The sequence below is a fragment of the Enoplosus armatus genome, chromosome 9 (genome assembly GCF_043641665.1).
Source record: "Enoplosus armatus isolate fEnoArm2 chromosome 9, fEnoArm2.hap1, whole genome shotgun sequence".
NCBI classification, from domain to species: Eukaryota; Metazoa; Chordata; class Actinopteri; order Centrarchiformes; family Enoplosidae; genus Enoplosus; species Enoplosus armatus.
In genome coordinates, this window is record NC_092188.1 from 12,932,180 (window position 1) to 12,947,711 (window position 15,532).

The 15,532-nt window shown below is 42.9% G+C and overlaps 1 protein-coding gene across 1 annotated transcript in view; it reads right to left on the minus strand.

Moving 5' to 3' along the window:
* Positions 1–436: 436 nt before the first annotated feature.
* Positions 437–15,532, minus strand: part of nbeal2 (neurobeachin-like 2) — a 33,308-nt gene continuing 18,212 nt past the window's right edge. Inside the window, exons 25-55 of the mRNA XM_070911539.1 lie at positions 15,368–15,527; positions 14,563–14,651; positions 13,726–14,427; positions 13,411–13,592; positions 13,074–13,230; positions 11,526–11,669; positions 10,036–10,359; positions 8,811–8,960; positions 8,573–8,730; positions 8,288–8,412; positions 8,080–8,197; positions 7,706–7,863; positions 7,485–7,618; positions 7,277–7,384; positions 7,084–7,179; positions 6,839–6,963; positions 6,398–6,538; positions 6,173–6,303; positions 5,978–6,087; positions 5,775–5,892; positions 5,515–5,612; positions 5,281–5,394; positions 4,994–5,080; positions 4,776–4,885; positions 4,021–4,193; positions 3,841–3,935; positions 3,538–3,654; positions 3,060–3,221; positions 2,811–2,959; positions 2,589–2,724; positions 437–2,377 (exon numbers count right to left, since the gene is read on the minus strand). Of these exons, the coding sequence (XP_070767640.1) occupies positions 2,270–2,377; positions 2,589–2,724; positions 2,811–2,959; positions 3,060–3,221; positions 3,538–3,654; positions 3,841–3,935; positions 4,021–4,193; positions 4,776–4,885; positions 4,994–5,080; positions 5,281–5,394; positions 5,515–5,612; positions 5,775–5,892; positions 5,978–6,087; positions 6,173–6,303; positions 6,398–6,538; positions 6,839–6,963; positions 7,084–7,179; positions 7,277–7,384; positions 7,485–7,618; positions 7,706–7,863; positions 8,080–8,197; positions 8,288–8,412; positions 8,573–8,730; positions 8,811–8,960; positions 10,036–10,359; positions 11,526–11,669; positions 13,074–13,230; positions 13,411–13,592; positions 13,726–14,427; positions 14,563–14,651; positions 15,368–15,527 (4,779 nt within the window). The 3' untranslated portion in view covers positions 437–2,269. The remainder of the gene's footprint in view (positions 2,378–2,588; positions 2,725–2,810; positions 2,960–3,059; positions 3,222–3,537; positions 3,655–3,840; positions 3,936–4,020; positions 4,194–4,775; positions 4,886–4,993; positions 5,081–5,280; positions 5,395–5,514; positions 5,613–5,774; positions 5,893–5,977; positions 6,088–6,172; positions 6,304–6,397; positions 6,539–6,838; positions 6,964–7,083; positions 7,180–7,276; positions 7,385–7,484; positions 7,619–7,705; positions 7,864–8,079; positions 8,198–8,287; positions 8,413–8,572; positions 8,731–8,810; positions 8,961–10,035; positions 10,360–11,525; positions 11,670–13,073; positions 13,231–13,410; positions 13,593–13,725; positions 14,428–14,562; positions 14,652–15,367; positions 15,528–15,532) is intronic.

The window sequence follows — 15,532 nt, forward strand, 5'->3', positions numbered from 1 at the left end:
TGGGGAGGCTGACAGGATGTTCGGCCCACCATGAGATCAAAGTCTCCTCTTAGTGCTGTTGCTCACTGTGACCTTTTCAACTCTAATAGGGCTAACATCACAGACGCATGCAAGGCTGGGGTTACAGTAGAGGAGCTGGATGATCTACGTTGTGGCAGCGGATCGGTTTCCTTCCTGCTGTGGTTCACACACAAGAATCAGAGCTCATTTTTCAGTAATGGGCGCTCATCCTCAGGATATGGGCCGTGGTTCACAGAAAAGAGGATTCCTGGATATAAGTGTGCAGTCAAGTCTTTGACGGCAATTATTGGCCATATTAGGACAATTTCAAGAGTCAACTTCAGATAGAAAAAGATGGAGCAGAGAGAGGAAACAGACAAGACACACACACAATCATGATTCCCATTGTCATTAAGTCACAAGGAGCACACGCTGCTTGATTTTGAAAAAGTAAAAGTGTATTTTCAACATCTTCCAAGAACAATATAAAGGCTAAATAATAGTGGTTAAAGAAAAATGGATCAAGTCCAAATCCAAGGCAGTGCTGGCCTTCACTTAAGGCTTTTTGTGTCACTTTGAATCTAAAATCAGGACATTTGAACAACAAATAATATCAAATACATTATATACAGCATGACTTCAACCAACTTTTTGATATATGACTGATTGCAAAGACCCGATTCTGAAAGGAAGCCTCTATTAATTAAAACAGAGCAGTGTTATATGAATGGATAGTCTAGATTACCAAATGTGTACTTAAACAGCTGCTTATGGAAACAATCCTTTATAATCAGAGACTCTCAGTTCCACACACTTTGTGAGACAGGTGTGTAATTAGAATATAAATTGTGATTTTTGTGTATTTCCAGGGTGGAAAGAATATGAATTGATAAGTAAACATTTCAAATATAGTTTCTTTTAAACTTACACTTAAGGTCATTCTGAGCATCACTTACAAAGACTAAGTCGTTTGTATGTGTGCACCATGTTATGGGTATTGCATTCGCCCAAATAGTTCCCTTTGTCTCTCTCCCGTCATGACACTGCATAACAACCACTTTGTTCCAACCACAGTAAAAGGAGCTGGCAGGAAGTGAATTCCTCTGAAGCTCATTCACAGACGTTTTGCTCACGTGTTTCAGAGTCATCAGATGCTTTCAGCGCTTCATTAACAGTACAATACCAGTACAGGCAAGTTATGTGCATCCAGCCAACAGTTTACTGAGTTCATTCACAACATCTTATCCACATCTGAGTCATAGTAGAGTAGTAAGGTGTGTTTAAATCAGACCAGCAGGGATAAAAAAATTAAAAAAAATCTGACATATAGTGATCTTACCTAGAAATAGATGATTGGAATTCAGTGTTTACACATGGCTCAAGACACAAGCTAAAAAAAAGGCACTTTTTTCAGATCAAATAAAACAGATATAGTCATGGGATGAACAGAGTAATGACAAAACTAGTATAGACACATTTGTAAAGGCATCAGAAGGCTCTCCTCTTGAGTTTCATTGCATCCAGGCTCCACAATCATGATAAAAAAAGTGAATATATTTCACATACTTGACCATTAAAGCAGTTGCTGCTTTAATTGTAACAGTTTTACGTTGCTTAGAGCCTAAAGGAATGCAGAATTATACACTGTGGTATTGTGGTGCACGTCTGGTGCAAGGATCACTAGTGATGAGTACCCCCTGTGTCTTTCTTTACAAAGTCAACCCCCTTGTGGTATTTACCAGTATTACAATACGGAAATCTCGAGCAACATCTAAAGTAGTTTTCAAGTTTCCAGGAGTTTTAAGAAGGTGCCATTCAACGGCTTTGGGACATTCAACAGCACAGGTATCACAGCCGTTCCTCTGACAGGAAAGAAGCAAAGAACACGGAGTCTGGGGAGTTCACAACGTTACTTCTCTCTATGTCTGAGGCTGCATGTGAGTCACATCCCTGAAATATGACTCACTGTATGCACAGCAGTTCACAACCTCAAACCCCCAAGCTCTTCTCCATCCACAAAACAAGGCCACTCTTTGGAATGATGCTGATTAAAAACAGTACACAGCTGAAAATGAAATACTAAACAAAAACATAAAAATGTTAAAAAGTGCTCAGTGTATAGTTGCTCTCTCAGAGAGATCAGTGGCTGAGGAGGATAGTTTCCCAGCATGTAAAGGAAGGAAGGCCCTTGTTGAGTCTGGTGAGCATCTTGGCGGTGCAGGTATCTGCAGCCTACAGAGTCCTCAGAGTTCCTCCAACATTGCTCATCTCAGTTGCCAGCATTCTCAGTGGGATTGTATTCAGTTTCACCTGACGACACCTGAGAGATGCGGCGTGTGGAGCCCCACAGGCGACGGTGGAATTGTCCTGAGCGAACCTGAGAACAGGAGGGATAACATGTTAATCTTCACTTGAGGGCTAAAATGGAGATGTTAGACTAAAGTCACTCAATTATCATCTGAAAAACCTGGTTTTCAACAAGTACTTAGCATATGAATCCCCCCCCCACCTCCTCACACACTCACTCACACATACAAACATGCACCACCACCCTGAATCTCACAAACACTTGATGTCCTGCTTCTCACCTCCTCTGGCTTCCCTGCCCCCACCACAATTAACTTCCCGTCCTCTAGTCCCACAAGGATGTGGCTGCACTCTTTGGTGACAGACACACTCCGCACAGGAACCTTCAAGGCCAGGGGCGTCACCAGAGCGTCCAGGCTGTCAAACAGAGAAGAGTTAGAATGGAAGAACAAAACTTTAAACTTAGAGTAAAGTGCTGCAAGTGGTGTTCTCAATTTCTTTACCTGCATAAATCTCGTATGTGGAGGCTGCCCTGCATGGTCCCCAGGATGATGTATTCAGACACCAGGTGGAGGACAGTCACCTGTTCCTCCATGGTGAAGGAGGACAGCAGACAGCCGTTTACTGAGTAAACAAGAATGGAGTACTTGCCCTGTAGGAATAAGCAGAATTTTGGTATTGGCATAGGTTGCGAAACTTGTTTGAGTGCGTCTTTCTATCTGTGTTTGTGTGTACACTGTACCATAACGTACCGCTCTATTAGCACGTTCCTCCACCGAGGTCTGTACCACAATGTGGCCTTCCATGCCCACCTGGAGCTCAGAGATTTGAGCAGGTACACAGCTATCACTGGGAGGCTGCAGTGTTCGCAGGTACTGACCTCGTCGGACAGTGTGCACTATCACAGTCCCGTCCTGGCACACCGTGAACAGCAAGTGAGAGTCAGTAAAGAACAACAAACATACACTTTTTTTGTTTCTGTGACGTAAACTGTTCTCTACCTTTTCTGCATTTTTTGTGTATGTATTTTGTGTTTTTTTAGTTTCACAATGCAAACCTGTTGGTCAGATGAAAAAAAACTTTGGGCTCTGGGAAATTGTGAAGACATTTTTTACTATTTTATGATCTTTCATAGACCAAAACGAAAGGACAGATTAATGGATAATGAAAAGAATCAGTTTCCGCCCTACATAAAGCTTATAACTGTCCATAGAAAGTGATATTTCTGACCTTTGACCCTGAGACAGCCATGTCCAGTTCAGTGCTGATGGCCACACAGGTGACCTCCTGGTCATGTCCACAGAGAACCTGCACTGGTCGAGGAGCCAGGCCACTGGAGAAGCCACCCTGAAGGACAAAAAAGCCATAACTTTGACGGCAGCTTGTAATTATGAATCAGAATCAGAATCAGAAGAAGAAAAAATGAGAAAACAAACAGGAGCTACTGTAACAGGCTGCATGCACGGTCGGTGCATATGTGAACAAACATGTGAGAGAGCCTAGATGAAGACGGAGACCCTTGAAGATGTTTACCTGCTGCAGAACCTGCCACACTATACAGGATGTGTCTCTTGATCCAGAGATGAGGTAGATGCCACAGAGATCCAGAGCCAAGCAAGTAACGACATCTTTGTGGAACACACAAAAAAACAAATAAATATGTAACATTGAAACAAAGCATATAACTTAACAGTACGACAAAAGGGAGCTCACCAATGTGCCGGCAGATCCTGCCCACCAGTTTGCCCTTCCCCAGCTGGGTGACACGGAGACTGCAGTCCCAGTGTCCTCCGCTGAACAGCAGGCGGCCGTCGTTGGACACCACCAGCACCTGAGCGCTGATCTCCACCCCGGGAGAGAAAGGCCCGCTCAAGAAGCGCTGCGTTCTGCACCACAAAGCAGGGTTGGAAAGATCAAAGCAAGTTAGAAAGAAGAAGCGAGAGTAAGCTGCGGCCTAAATGTGGGGGAGATTTATAATCGGCGCATTAAACTGTCATGACATCTGCAAATTACAACCTGCGTGAAACCCAGTGTTCAAATGGTTCTTATCGTGATTTATTTTGTGTTTATGTGATCCATGTTCAAGGCCAGTTTAAAATAAGATCCATTAAACCAAAATTCAATTAATTAAACACACTTTGAAGCATCCAGCCAACTGTCGGGACATTTTTATGCATCTTTTGAAATGATGAGAAGTAAGTGAGTTTTCACTGTAATAACATCCATAAGAAAAATTTATATTTAATATAAAAAAAAAAAAAATGATGGGTCCACTAATGATGGTGTATTTCATAGTTCTTTCTCAGAAAAGAGAAAAGCGCCAGGCAATATTCAGCTGCACCAACTAATGCACACACAATGAGCACCTTATAGATGGGACCCATGTGTTTGGGACAATTCTAGGAGATTTTGGTAAACAGAAACAAAACAGACAGGGTTTACATGGGGCGTTTTCTGAGGGCACTCACTTGGGATTAGTCATGGTGGGGTCCTTAGTGAAGGTGAAGTAGTTGGCGATGTTTTTGTCATATGGCAGCCAGCTGTGTGTCCCTATCAACCCATTTGAACTCACAGTCACCTGTAGAGGAAAAATGCCATAATGCAAAAATTATAAATGTCTTATTGCTGTTGTGACTGTGTTGAGTTTTATATATGGTCCTTGTGAAAGTGTCCAACTGAACTTTACCAGTATATCTGAGCCCTGTATGATGAAGGAGCGGTTCTGGTTCTTTGGTACCACAGCCTGGACCAGAGGAAGGCCATCACTTACCACCTGAGGCAACACACACACACACACACACACACACACACACACACACACACACACACACACACACACACACACACACACACACACACACACACACACACACACACACACGTAAACACATGCATACATACCAACACAATAGGAATTATTTATTTAGAGGAAAGTTAGATAATAACAGGGGTTAAAAGTATTTTTGAACCCACCTCCACAAATGGCCGAAGTTTTTTGAGCTGCTCAAAGATATTCGGGGGCATAGTGTCCAGGCGGACCAGCCGCCTAGCTGCATTCTCAGCCGTCATACGTGGAGGATGAGGTTCCTGGTTGGAGATAGGAATGTGATATAAAACAGCACCTTTTTAAACAGAACACAACAGCATTTTGTTGATAATCTTCTTCAGGCTTTAAAAGTAGCTGTGAATTAGTCTGGGAGTCAGTACCTTAAGGAGCTGACACGGAGTCTGTCCAAAGTTGCTGATGATGCCTTCCAGGGCCTTACGCTCCGTCTCATTGGCAATAGCATCCAGATCTACTGCACCTGCAGAGGAGCCAAACAAGAGGCAAGAGTGAGCCTCATACAAGAACACAGAAAAACACTTTTTCATGCGTCAAGGCTGAAGGGTGATATGGGACACTACTGAAACAAAGCCTTCACAAGATAAGCAGGTTCCATCCATCACTAGTAAGAAAGAGTATTCACCCTCATACGTGCAGTAGTAGAAGACGTTGAGGGCATCCACTGCCTCTTCACCTCTCTGCTTGAAACCGAAGATCAGGTCAATCCACTCGTGGAGGTGAGTGGACACATGCTCACTTTCCTAGAATTTAAGATGCAAGTTCAGTCTATAGTTGTCTTAATACACACTGTTAGTTTTAAGATACTGGCGGTTTGTGTAGACTCACGAGGGCTTTCCTGTGTTTCCTGATGAAGTCTTCTCTTGATGTGGCCCAGCGAGGCAGCAGAACATCTGTCACTGGGTCCTGAGATATCTGCAAACGTCCCAGGTCGAAGCCTACAACAATCAAGCAGCAACAAAACAAAGCAGATTAATTCGCTGTTCAAACTGTCAGTTTGCTCAAAGGTGCAGTCCTCCTCACCGTTCATGTTCTGCAGGAATTCTGGGAAGTAGAAGAACTCCGGGATGAGCTCTTTGACGTCAGCTGGACTCTCCATGCGAGCCTGCCAGGCTGCTGCCACTGAGTGAAACTGTCTGTCTGCACAGTCAAACCTAAACGATGACAACATGTAGCAATATGAGACCACAGATAACCAGGAAACTTTCATGAAATATAATAATATTATGCACTGCTCAGCGTTCCCACCTGCCACTCTGCAGCTGGATATGCAGAGTTGTGAAGGGCTCCATGCGGATCATGTAGTGCATGACTCCTGCTGCATTAGAGTAGTGTGTGCCATAGTGGAATTTGTCGATGGTGCCTGTTGGGTCCTCAAAGCTCTCATACCTAGTGACAAACAGAGAAAATGCTCATTGACTAAAGCACCAGACTGATGGTTTTACAGGTTTTAGCCCATTATCTATCAATCTGTCCTACCTTCCATGCAGCCACGACAATCAACAATCAGCCTGCTTGTAATCTATCACATTTTGTTGCCTTTATATTTTTCATTATCAGCATTATGCCATCTTCAGGTGGTAATGCAGAGACTAATCCTTGTTGCTTAACACTGACACTTGGCTACTGATCTGCAACCCTTTTAATACAATAAACAACCCAAAATCAGATGTTTATATAACCACTTACTTTTCTCTGACATTCTGTGCGTGGCGGGAGTTGACCACTCCTATGGGTTTGGACAAGTCTCTGAAAACCGACGGGTCATCCAGATCCAGAATGGGAGAGGTATAGTCACACAAGATCCAGGGGAACTGAAGAGAAACAATAAAACACAATGGCAACATGATGCCTCCTCACACTGTAAGTGCATCGTCTTTTGTAATGAAAGGATCATGTAGTACACACAGTCAGGGGCGATGGAGTATACTTACCACAGGATACTGTGACAGGTCGTTGTAAGTGCGTCCAGAGATGGTGTTCAGTTGCATCAAATACTCAAAATTGGAGATTTCTCTGCATACCCATTTCTGTTCAACGCATCAACATCAGATTGGTCCAACACAAAAAGCAAAATTCACATCACAATAATTCAACTTCACAGAAAGAACTGAATTAAACAAATACCTGTGTGAGCCCCGATGCCTTCAGTAGCTCTTGGGGGGAGCGAGAGCCAAAGTAAAACAGGTTGGGAGGCCGCAGCCCCAGAATCCTCGAGTACACTTTGTTCCGGACCTGAAAGGGCAGACAAAAAGAATTCAAGCCATCCCATCATCTAAAAAAACATCCGCTCTAAATATAGAGCCGAAGGAGTTTAATCTGAACTGAGCATCACCTTCTTCCTGAAGTTGATGAAATAATGAGCCTGGTCTATGAAGAACAGCTCCAGTGCAGATCGTCGCAGGTTGTAGCGCCTCAAATGGACTTCTCTGAGCTGAGACAGGGGTCTCTTGAAATCAAACCCGATTCCTAAAGACACAGACATTATTCACTGTAACGATCCTTTGTAGAACAGTAAAAAGTAGGCGTAATGTTCATGATCACATATTTTCGTACCTTCCTCCGTCTCTTCTTTCTCACTGCTGCCATCATAGAAGTAAAGATGGTGTGTGGTAACCTCCAGACGACCCGGAACAACCGCCACGATCGTGATGAGCTCACAGTCTTCAGACAGAACCAGCTTTTCTTTCTGGCTCTCATCTTCTCCCTCCACCCTGACGGCATGACAAAAAGTTAAACCCTCACATTTTCTACACTATTCACACTCACTGGGACATAATATTCAAGGACTTTTCAAATATTTTCGTGTTTCAAAACTGGTGAGCCTGGTCCGTGACTTTTTTTCTTTGTGTTTATATGGTCCGTGGGAAACTTAAACATGCTGTAAGCTGCAGACACTGACACAAGAGTGGCGTGAATTGGAGACTCACTTGTCATCCAAAAAGACGACGTCCTCTTCTCCTAACTGATCATCCTCCATGTCGCTTACTTTTGCTTCCTTTGCAACAGCCAATGGGAGGGGCTCAGAGCTACGAGGGCTGTCAGCTCCTGAAGATCACACAAACCAACAACATTTTTAGTGCACATTTCTTATGTGACAAAGGAGCAAAGTTAATATGTTTATGCTCAGAAACATACCCATGTTGTCCCTCTGGGCACTGGCCTCAGTGTGAGGATCACAGTTGTGGTTGGGCACAAGTTTGAGACGCATCTTTGAATAAGTCTCTGCATTGGACAATTTCCATTTCACCTCTGGTTGAACTCTGTCAAAAATAAGGAAAAATTACAATTCAGCACATTTTGTTTGTTTTATTTTGTTATTTTGTACAAATTAGGGCAAAATAGATCTTTGAGGCCATTAGTGAAACACTTTTCCCTCTCATTTCCTTTCAATGGCTAATTAAAAGTCAGAGGTTGCCATACCTGTTGGCCCATGCTCCTCTCTTACTGGTCAAAAGCCTGCGCAGAGATCTCCAGTGCTGCCACACCACACCCTGCTGGCTGGAGATCTGCTTCTGCCAACTGAAGTACCTGTTGTTCTCACTTCTGACCCGCTTCAGGTAGGGGTCCACGATCACTTCCTGCAGGCATAAATGTCAGATCAGTAATGTGAAAGGTAATATGACAGTGTGTGTTGCAAGGAGCCTGAAAGTTTTATAACCTGAAACTTAGACTTGCTGTCTGATCGTTCTTTGTCCCGTCTGAAGGCGGTACTCATTAAGTCATCGAAGCAGGAATTCCAGAAATTGGACATGATGTCATGGCTCCTCCCAAATGTGTCCAGCTCATACTGCTCCATGGTGGGCTGAACCTAGAGGCAGATTTTGAGATGGAGGACATTAACACACACGCATAACTACAAAAATGTCAAGGACAACTCAACAAAGTAAAGAAACCTCTATGCAAAGATGCTGGGTGACATTAGGCTACATACAAAACAAATATATTAACACCAATAAAATCAGTCACATACAAACTATAGCTTGGATGATAGGCTAACATTTATAAGATTCCCATAAACCATAATTTGGTCTTTTTTAAAAATGTGGTTGTTAATTATTTATTAACATGCAAAGGTAACTTATGACAAATAGAATTCAGTATGTTGGATGTATAAAACAGGATCTCATTGTCCAAATGAGAGGCAGCAATGGAAACACACTTCCCCATTTCTTTAACAGTTTCCCTTTATTCATTTATTGCGGTAGAGGAGATACTTTTACAACTACTGCACTGTTTAAACTCATCTGCTGTCTTTTCTTTCCTCTTACTGATTTACCATTGCACGCTAAAAAATGCGTTGTATACAAAGTACTCTAAGTTATAGAACGACCCTATATGTTCATTTAAAACAAATACTAAACTGCAAACACACTTAGACATACATGCTTGAGAAATCAGCCTGGGCCAAGATTCAAAGCTGTCATGGCAGCCAAAGTTATGCTTCACTGGCTAATGTATTGCGGGATCCGTATACAAAAGTAATCTAAACAAAACAGATTTATGAACACGCACTGTCACACGGAGCAATGATAAATCCACCTCTCTAGTGGTTAGCGCGTCTGGCATCCGTTAATAAAATATCTCAGCTTCAAGTCTGAGCATAAACTGATCTCTGCTTAAAATACATACATGAAGGTCAGCTAGAAAACACGTGGAAGTCTGGGGTTGTTTTTCTACTTTATAAACTTTCAGATAGCATTTCATACATTTGGATTAGGTTTCTCAGCCGCCCGCCAGGAGGTAACACTATGTTACAAAGAACAGAACCAGCAGTATCTGAGAGTGGATTGTTGATGATACCTTTTTAGTCACTCTCTAGACTCCCTAAACAAAAGATAAATTACATCTATTTTTAAATGCACAGTGCCAGCCAAAACACTAACCTGCTGCTGGTAAAACCCCTGCCACTCCGCTGTGTGGCAATAAGCCTTCAGGTCCTGGGCGAAGGTGGTGCTGCCGTTGGTGACGGGCAGGTTTGGTAGGAGGTTCTGGAGGGTGATGGGGTCGGCATGCTGGTCGAGCAGCGTCCGCACAATGGGCACCAGCTGGGGGAAAGTCTCTGCTTGTCCACAGTTGGTGCCGTCCATTGCACCTCCTGGCCACAGGGGGGCGCCCAGCTGCCCCAGGAGGAAGCACACCTCCTCCCAGCTCAGGCACAGCACAGTCTGGAGAAGACTGTGGAGCTTCAAATAGGCCATCTCACACACCTGAAGAGAGACAAGAGGCAAATCACTTGCTATGTGTCTAACTGAGAGGCTATCCATTCAGTCCATAAAGAGATAATCAGATAATCAAACATATCTATACATATGTACATATGTAATGATGTGTTACGTAGTTTTCCAGTCCTACACCCCTTATGTCTTAACGTCTTTGTCAAGGAGGACTTAATCTGTGGTGGTAGAAGTATGCATTTCCTTAAAAGTAAAAGTTCTGTATTCAAACTTATACTTAAGTTAATACTTAAAAGTACTACAAAAGTATTGTCAGCAAAATGTGCTCAAAAGTATCAGAAATAAAAATATTCATAAAGGAAAAATATTGATGTATTATGTCAAGGGAGCGCAATTTTTTAATGTTTGGTAGTTTAATCTTTAACATAGCATTATATCTTATAAGCCAATCATATGCTCTGTATGAAAAATTAAAAAATAACACGTCATCTGCAGCTGTCAGATAAACGTAGAGGAGGTAAAGTACAGTTCTTCCCTCTGAAATGTAGTGTGGTAGAAGTATACAGCAGTGTTAATCTGAAATACAAGTCCCTCATAATTACTTGAGTAAATGTACTTAATTACATTCCACCATTGGAATTAATATAGCTATGTTAATTTCAATTTGTATGTTCACTCAACTTCACTCTTATTTCCAAGAGACCCACAGCTGTGATGTCGCCGTGCAATTAAGTTAATTTATTTCAAGCCAGACATTTTGAAAAACAAATAGCTTAAGGGGGAGTTGTACTACTTTGGAGTTGAACACAACCAGCAGTATGTGATGGAAAGCCTTATGGTCAGTTCATTTATGACCGCTCGCTCTATCCCACAATCCTCCAGCAGCAGCGGCGGCAGCAGCAGTCATAACTCTTGAGAGGAGCTGCCCTTTCATACAGAACACTCCCTCAGAGGAATGACTGCAATGTCTTTGAAAGAAACCCATAGAAGGCCTGGCATTTCTAAACTGGCTTTATCTGAGTGTGCTTATCAAGTTAAATAAATAATATTTATTGTATAATAATACCTTAAACCCCTTTAAATTTATTTGCTGTAATCACACAGGTGTTCAGGTTGTGGAGGACATGTACAGTGAGAAACATTTATGCTTGGTGTACGTGACTGGGTGATGAACAAGACAAGTTGCGGGTGCAGCTGACCGGTGAGTGCTGCTGTTGGATGTATCCAGTGATGATGCGCAGGCCGATCTGGGCCATTTCCTTGAGTTCGGTGTTCCCGGGGCTGCCAGGGGTGCTATGCCAGGCTTTCAACCTGTCCAGCAGGTTCACCACCCCCTCAAAGATCTGCAATACAACAACAACTGTTAACAAAAGGACTTGACAAAAAAGGGCTCGACCTGTTTCCACACCTTGCAGCATCTACGACTACCTAAAGCCATTCAGTACATTAAATACACCTGCATTTAAAAGGTGATTCAGAAGCTACCTACACCCAGCCATGACTCTACACCCTCCAGTAAGGCAGAACAGGAACATTTACCCTGACGTTAAACATAGTAACTGACAACAACCACACCCAGCTGCCCAGAGTGTAATGACTCAAGTCTCTGACGCCTTTAATATCAACATAATTGTTAATATTTCCTTTACTCATCTAATGTAACCAACTAAATTGCATAATCACATCCTGCCAGTGTAGTCCGACATTCAAAGATTTATTGTGTTATCTTAATATTTTTACCTTGTAGCAACATAAATTTTTTTAAGTTTTTTTTAAATGTCACATGACTAAACTAACCGCATTAAAAAAAGGTTTTATGTGTTTTATGAGAGAGTTTAACATCATTAAATTATACTGCATTGATAGAGACAATACTACAGTAGAATGAAACCATTTCTTGGAAGACAACACCCTTGACTGTTCTGCACACAGTGTTGCAACGTGTGCCTCCAGCTCAGTCACTGCAGAAATCTGCTGCATTGCTTTTTTAGCAGAAAGAGATCTGAGTGAAGAAATAGTGGACTGTTGCTCTGAGGACGGAGCATTCATAACTCATCAGTAATTTAAATTCCACTGGTGATGAGTATTTATAGAAAGCAAACGTGCAGCCTGCCTTGCACTGGTATGTAGTGTAGCGTACTCCCACAGTCCATCCTGCACTGATAGTGAAGTCACACGACTGCTTCTGTATTACTAATGTAAGCTATTCTCAAGGCCTAAAGATTACAAAAAGATAAGCAGCATGGTGAAGATTTGTGGTTCACTACCTTACCCAGACCCAACAAACTAAATTAAAGGAATAGAAAAATTTTTTTGGAAATATGCTATATTGCTGAGAGTTCGATAAGATGATTGATACCACTCTCATGTCTGTGCAGTAAATATAAGGCTACAACCAGCAGCCAGTTAGCTTAGCTTAGCATAAAGACTGGAAACAGCTAGCCTATTCTGTCCAAAGGTAACAAAACCCACCTACCAGCACCTCCTAAGCTTTCTAATTAACACGTTAGATCTCACGTGTTGCACGTTATCAAATCCACACTGCTGAAATATCATCAGTTGGTTTGGTTTGATTTACTCATAATATTCTTATATAGTTGTAAAATTGACAAAATGATAAAATCCTGGGCTTATTTCCTTTCACAGCCAACCAACCTTCATCAAGACGGAGCAAGCCGTACGATAGTCATGAATTTACCCAGAACGTGACAGCGGTGCATATGTTTTAGGTGGGATATGTGCTTTACCTTTTCACTCCACAGCGTGTGGTTGTCTGTGCCCTCAGCAAACAGGAAGTCCTGCAGCAGCCTGAGGAGCCGAACCAGACTGGGACAGAAAGGCAGAGACACTCCCTGGGCGTCCCTCAGGTCTGACAGAGACGACTCCAGCATCATCTCCAACAGACTGGCACACAGAGTTGACAAACAGACTTTGAATCCATCACACCAGTATGTCATGAAAACATTTCTGGATATTTAGACAAAAGGTGACACAGCTGAAGGTGTGGTTTAATTTGTTTTTCCATTGCCGCTTCACTGCCAATTCAATGAGTTTGGAAATACATTTGAAATCTTTGTCACTGACCTGCGTTTGATGTCATCGGGAGGGCGGACCAGTTGGCAGGAGGAGCCAAGTTTGGTGAGAACAGAAAAGACCTGTCCTCTCTCTCTCCACACCACATCCTCTGCCCCCTCTGCCCCCCGGCTCCACAGCACAGAGAAGACGATGTTGGTTAGCAGGTTGCAAAGCTCCTCCTCTGGGGTCTGCTATAACACAAACAACACTCAGTCCAAATCCTTACAGAAAAGATCGAAAACTATAAACTCTCATGAAAAAAGACAAATAATGGACTCCTAAAATCAGCTTGATATATCAGTAAACTCTGAGGAAGCACCATACCTGTGGGTTGGACGTGTTGGAGATTGTATCTCCAGTAGGAGGGTCTGTCCCATAGCTGGTATCATCCAGCACATTGGACAGACTGGAGCTCTTCCTGGGTCTGAGCGGCGGAAAGGGTTTGCTGTGCTCTAGAGGAGATGGTGTGTTTGTCAGACTACCTGCCGGAGTGTGCGGGCCATCTCCCCCCAGCTCTAAATCAAAGGGCGATGTACCAAAGGGAGATAGGGGCTGGTAGTCTCTCCCCTCCTCGTCGGGACGAGGTGAGACAAAATCAACCGGATTGGAGATGGAGGATGAGTGGCTCCCCTGGTCCACTGAATCAAACGACTTAAAATGGAGGGAGCCAGTGAAGTTTTTATGCAGGCCACCACCGCCACTTGGAGGCGACTGGGATAAATCAGAGAATCCCTCAGAGGTGTCCCGCTGACCGCCTTCATCCTCCTCCTCATCCTCGATGTCCTGCGAGTTGCGGTAGCTTAGGAAGATTTCCGTGTTGGTGTCCTCTATGACCAGAGCCTGATCCCTGTGCAGCGGCGGCCGGTAGTTTGGTTCAAAGGAGCTGTGGGTGCTGGAGCCCGCGATGCTGGCGGCGTGGGACTCGTAGGACTCCTTCACATACAGCTTGGTGAGAACGTCCTGCCAGCCGGGCTGCTTGGCGAGCTGCCTCACGTAATCCTCATTGGAGTAGATCAGATGAAAGAGCTGGGGTAATATCAGAGGGAACAGAGGAAGAGCTTGTTTTCATTACTGGGATGATAATTATGCCTAAAATGAAACTTCACACTCAACAGTAACTATGGTAGTTTTAGCAGAGTTTAATCATGTGAGCAGACTGACCTTGCGACAGACGTCCAAGCGGACAGTGAGCTCAGCTCGATGGGACAGACACACCACAGCCAGGAGGTCTCTGAAGTTAGGGCTGGCATCTGTGGGGCAGCAGCAAATTTCATTTCATTCTGAAGTCCTTGGAAACCTATTTTTTAATCTGCTTTCATTGGGATCCTTCATAAACTCATCTCCCAAAATTAATTCACATGAAAGATTTCTGTATTTGTGATTTTTCACGTTTCTTCTTTCTCATTTCTTTGAAAGGTAGCATCAGGTATTTTCCCCACATGCACCAGTCTGAATTTAAAAGAAACACTCTATTTTACAGGTTTTACAATGTCTTGAAAGTTTCCTGTAGAACCTAGATCATGTAGAAGAAAGAGCTTATAAGCAGCTTTTGATTTCCAGGGGAACTGTCTTCAAAGAACTGCTCCATTTAAACCCATATGAACTCATTATTCATTTATCACTGGAAACTTTATTCTCCATATATATTGAATTCTACGCATGTCTGTAGACAAACTTCACATCGGTACATGTTCAGCTGGCTAAAAGACTCAAGGTTATGCTAGTTTAGGATTTACTGGCCTGATTAAATGGAAGTGTAACATTTGATTAGTGCCAAATTACATAGTTCTTTCCTGGAAACGTCTTTGGAAATGTTTTAGGAAGTTAATAGGACTTTATGGACCCCTAAAATAAAGCATTACCAAATTTAACCAGTATAATAATTGGTGACGTTTGTTTTCTATCTTGAATTTTGACTTTTGCTTATTTAATGTTATGTTATAGAGAAATACTGTTTCGGCATTACCTGTAGCAAGGACCTGCTCGTACAGACATCGCACGGTGGTCATGGTCACTGGAATGTCATCAAGGAAACACACCAGGCCAAGATAGCCGAAATCCTTCAGCTTGATGCGCTGCTTGTTGCGCTCAGACACTCGCTCGCTTTTAAGAATTTTGTATAAAACCTATA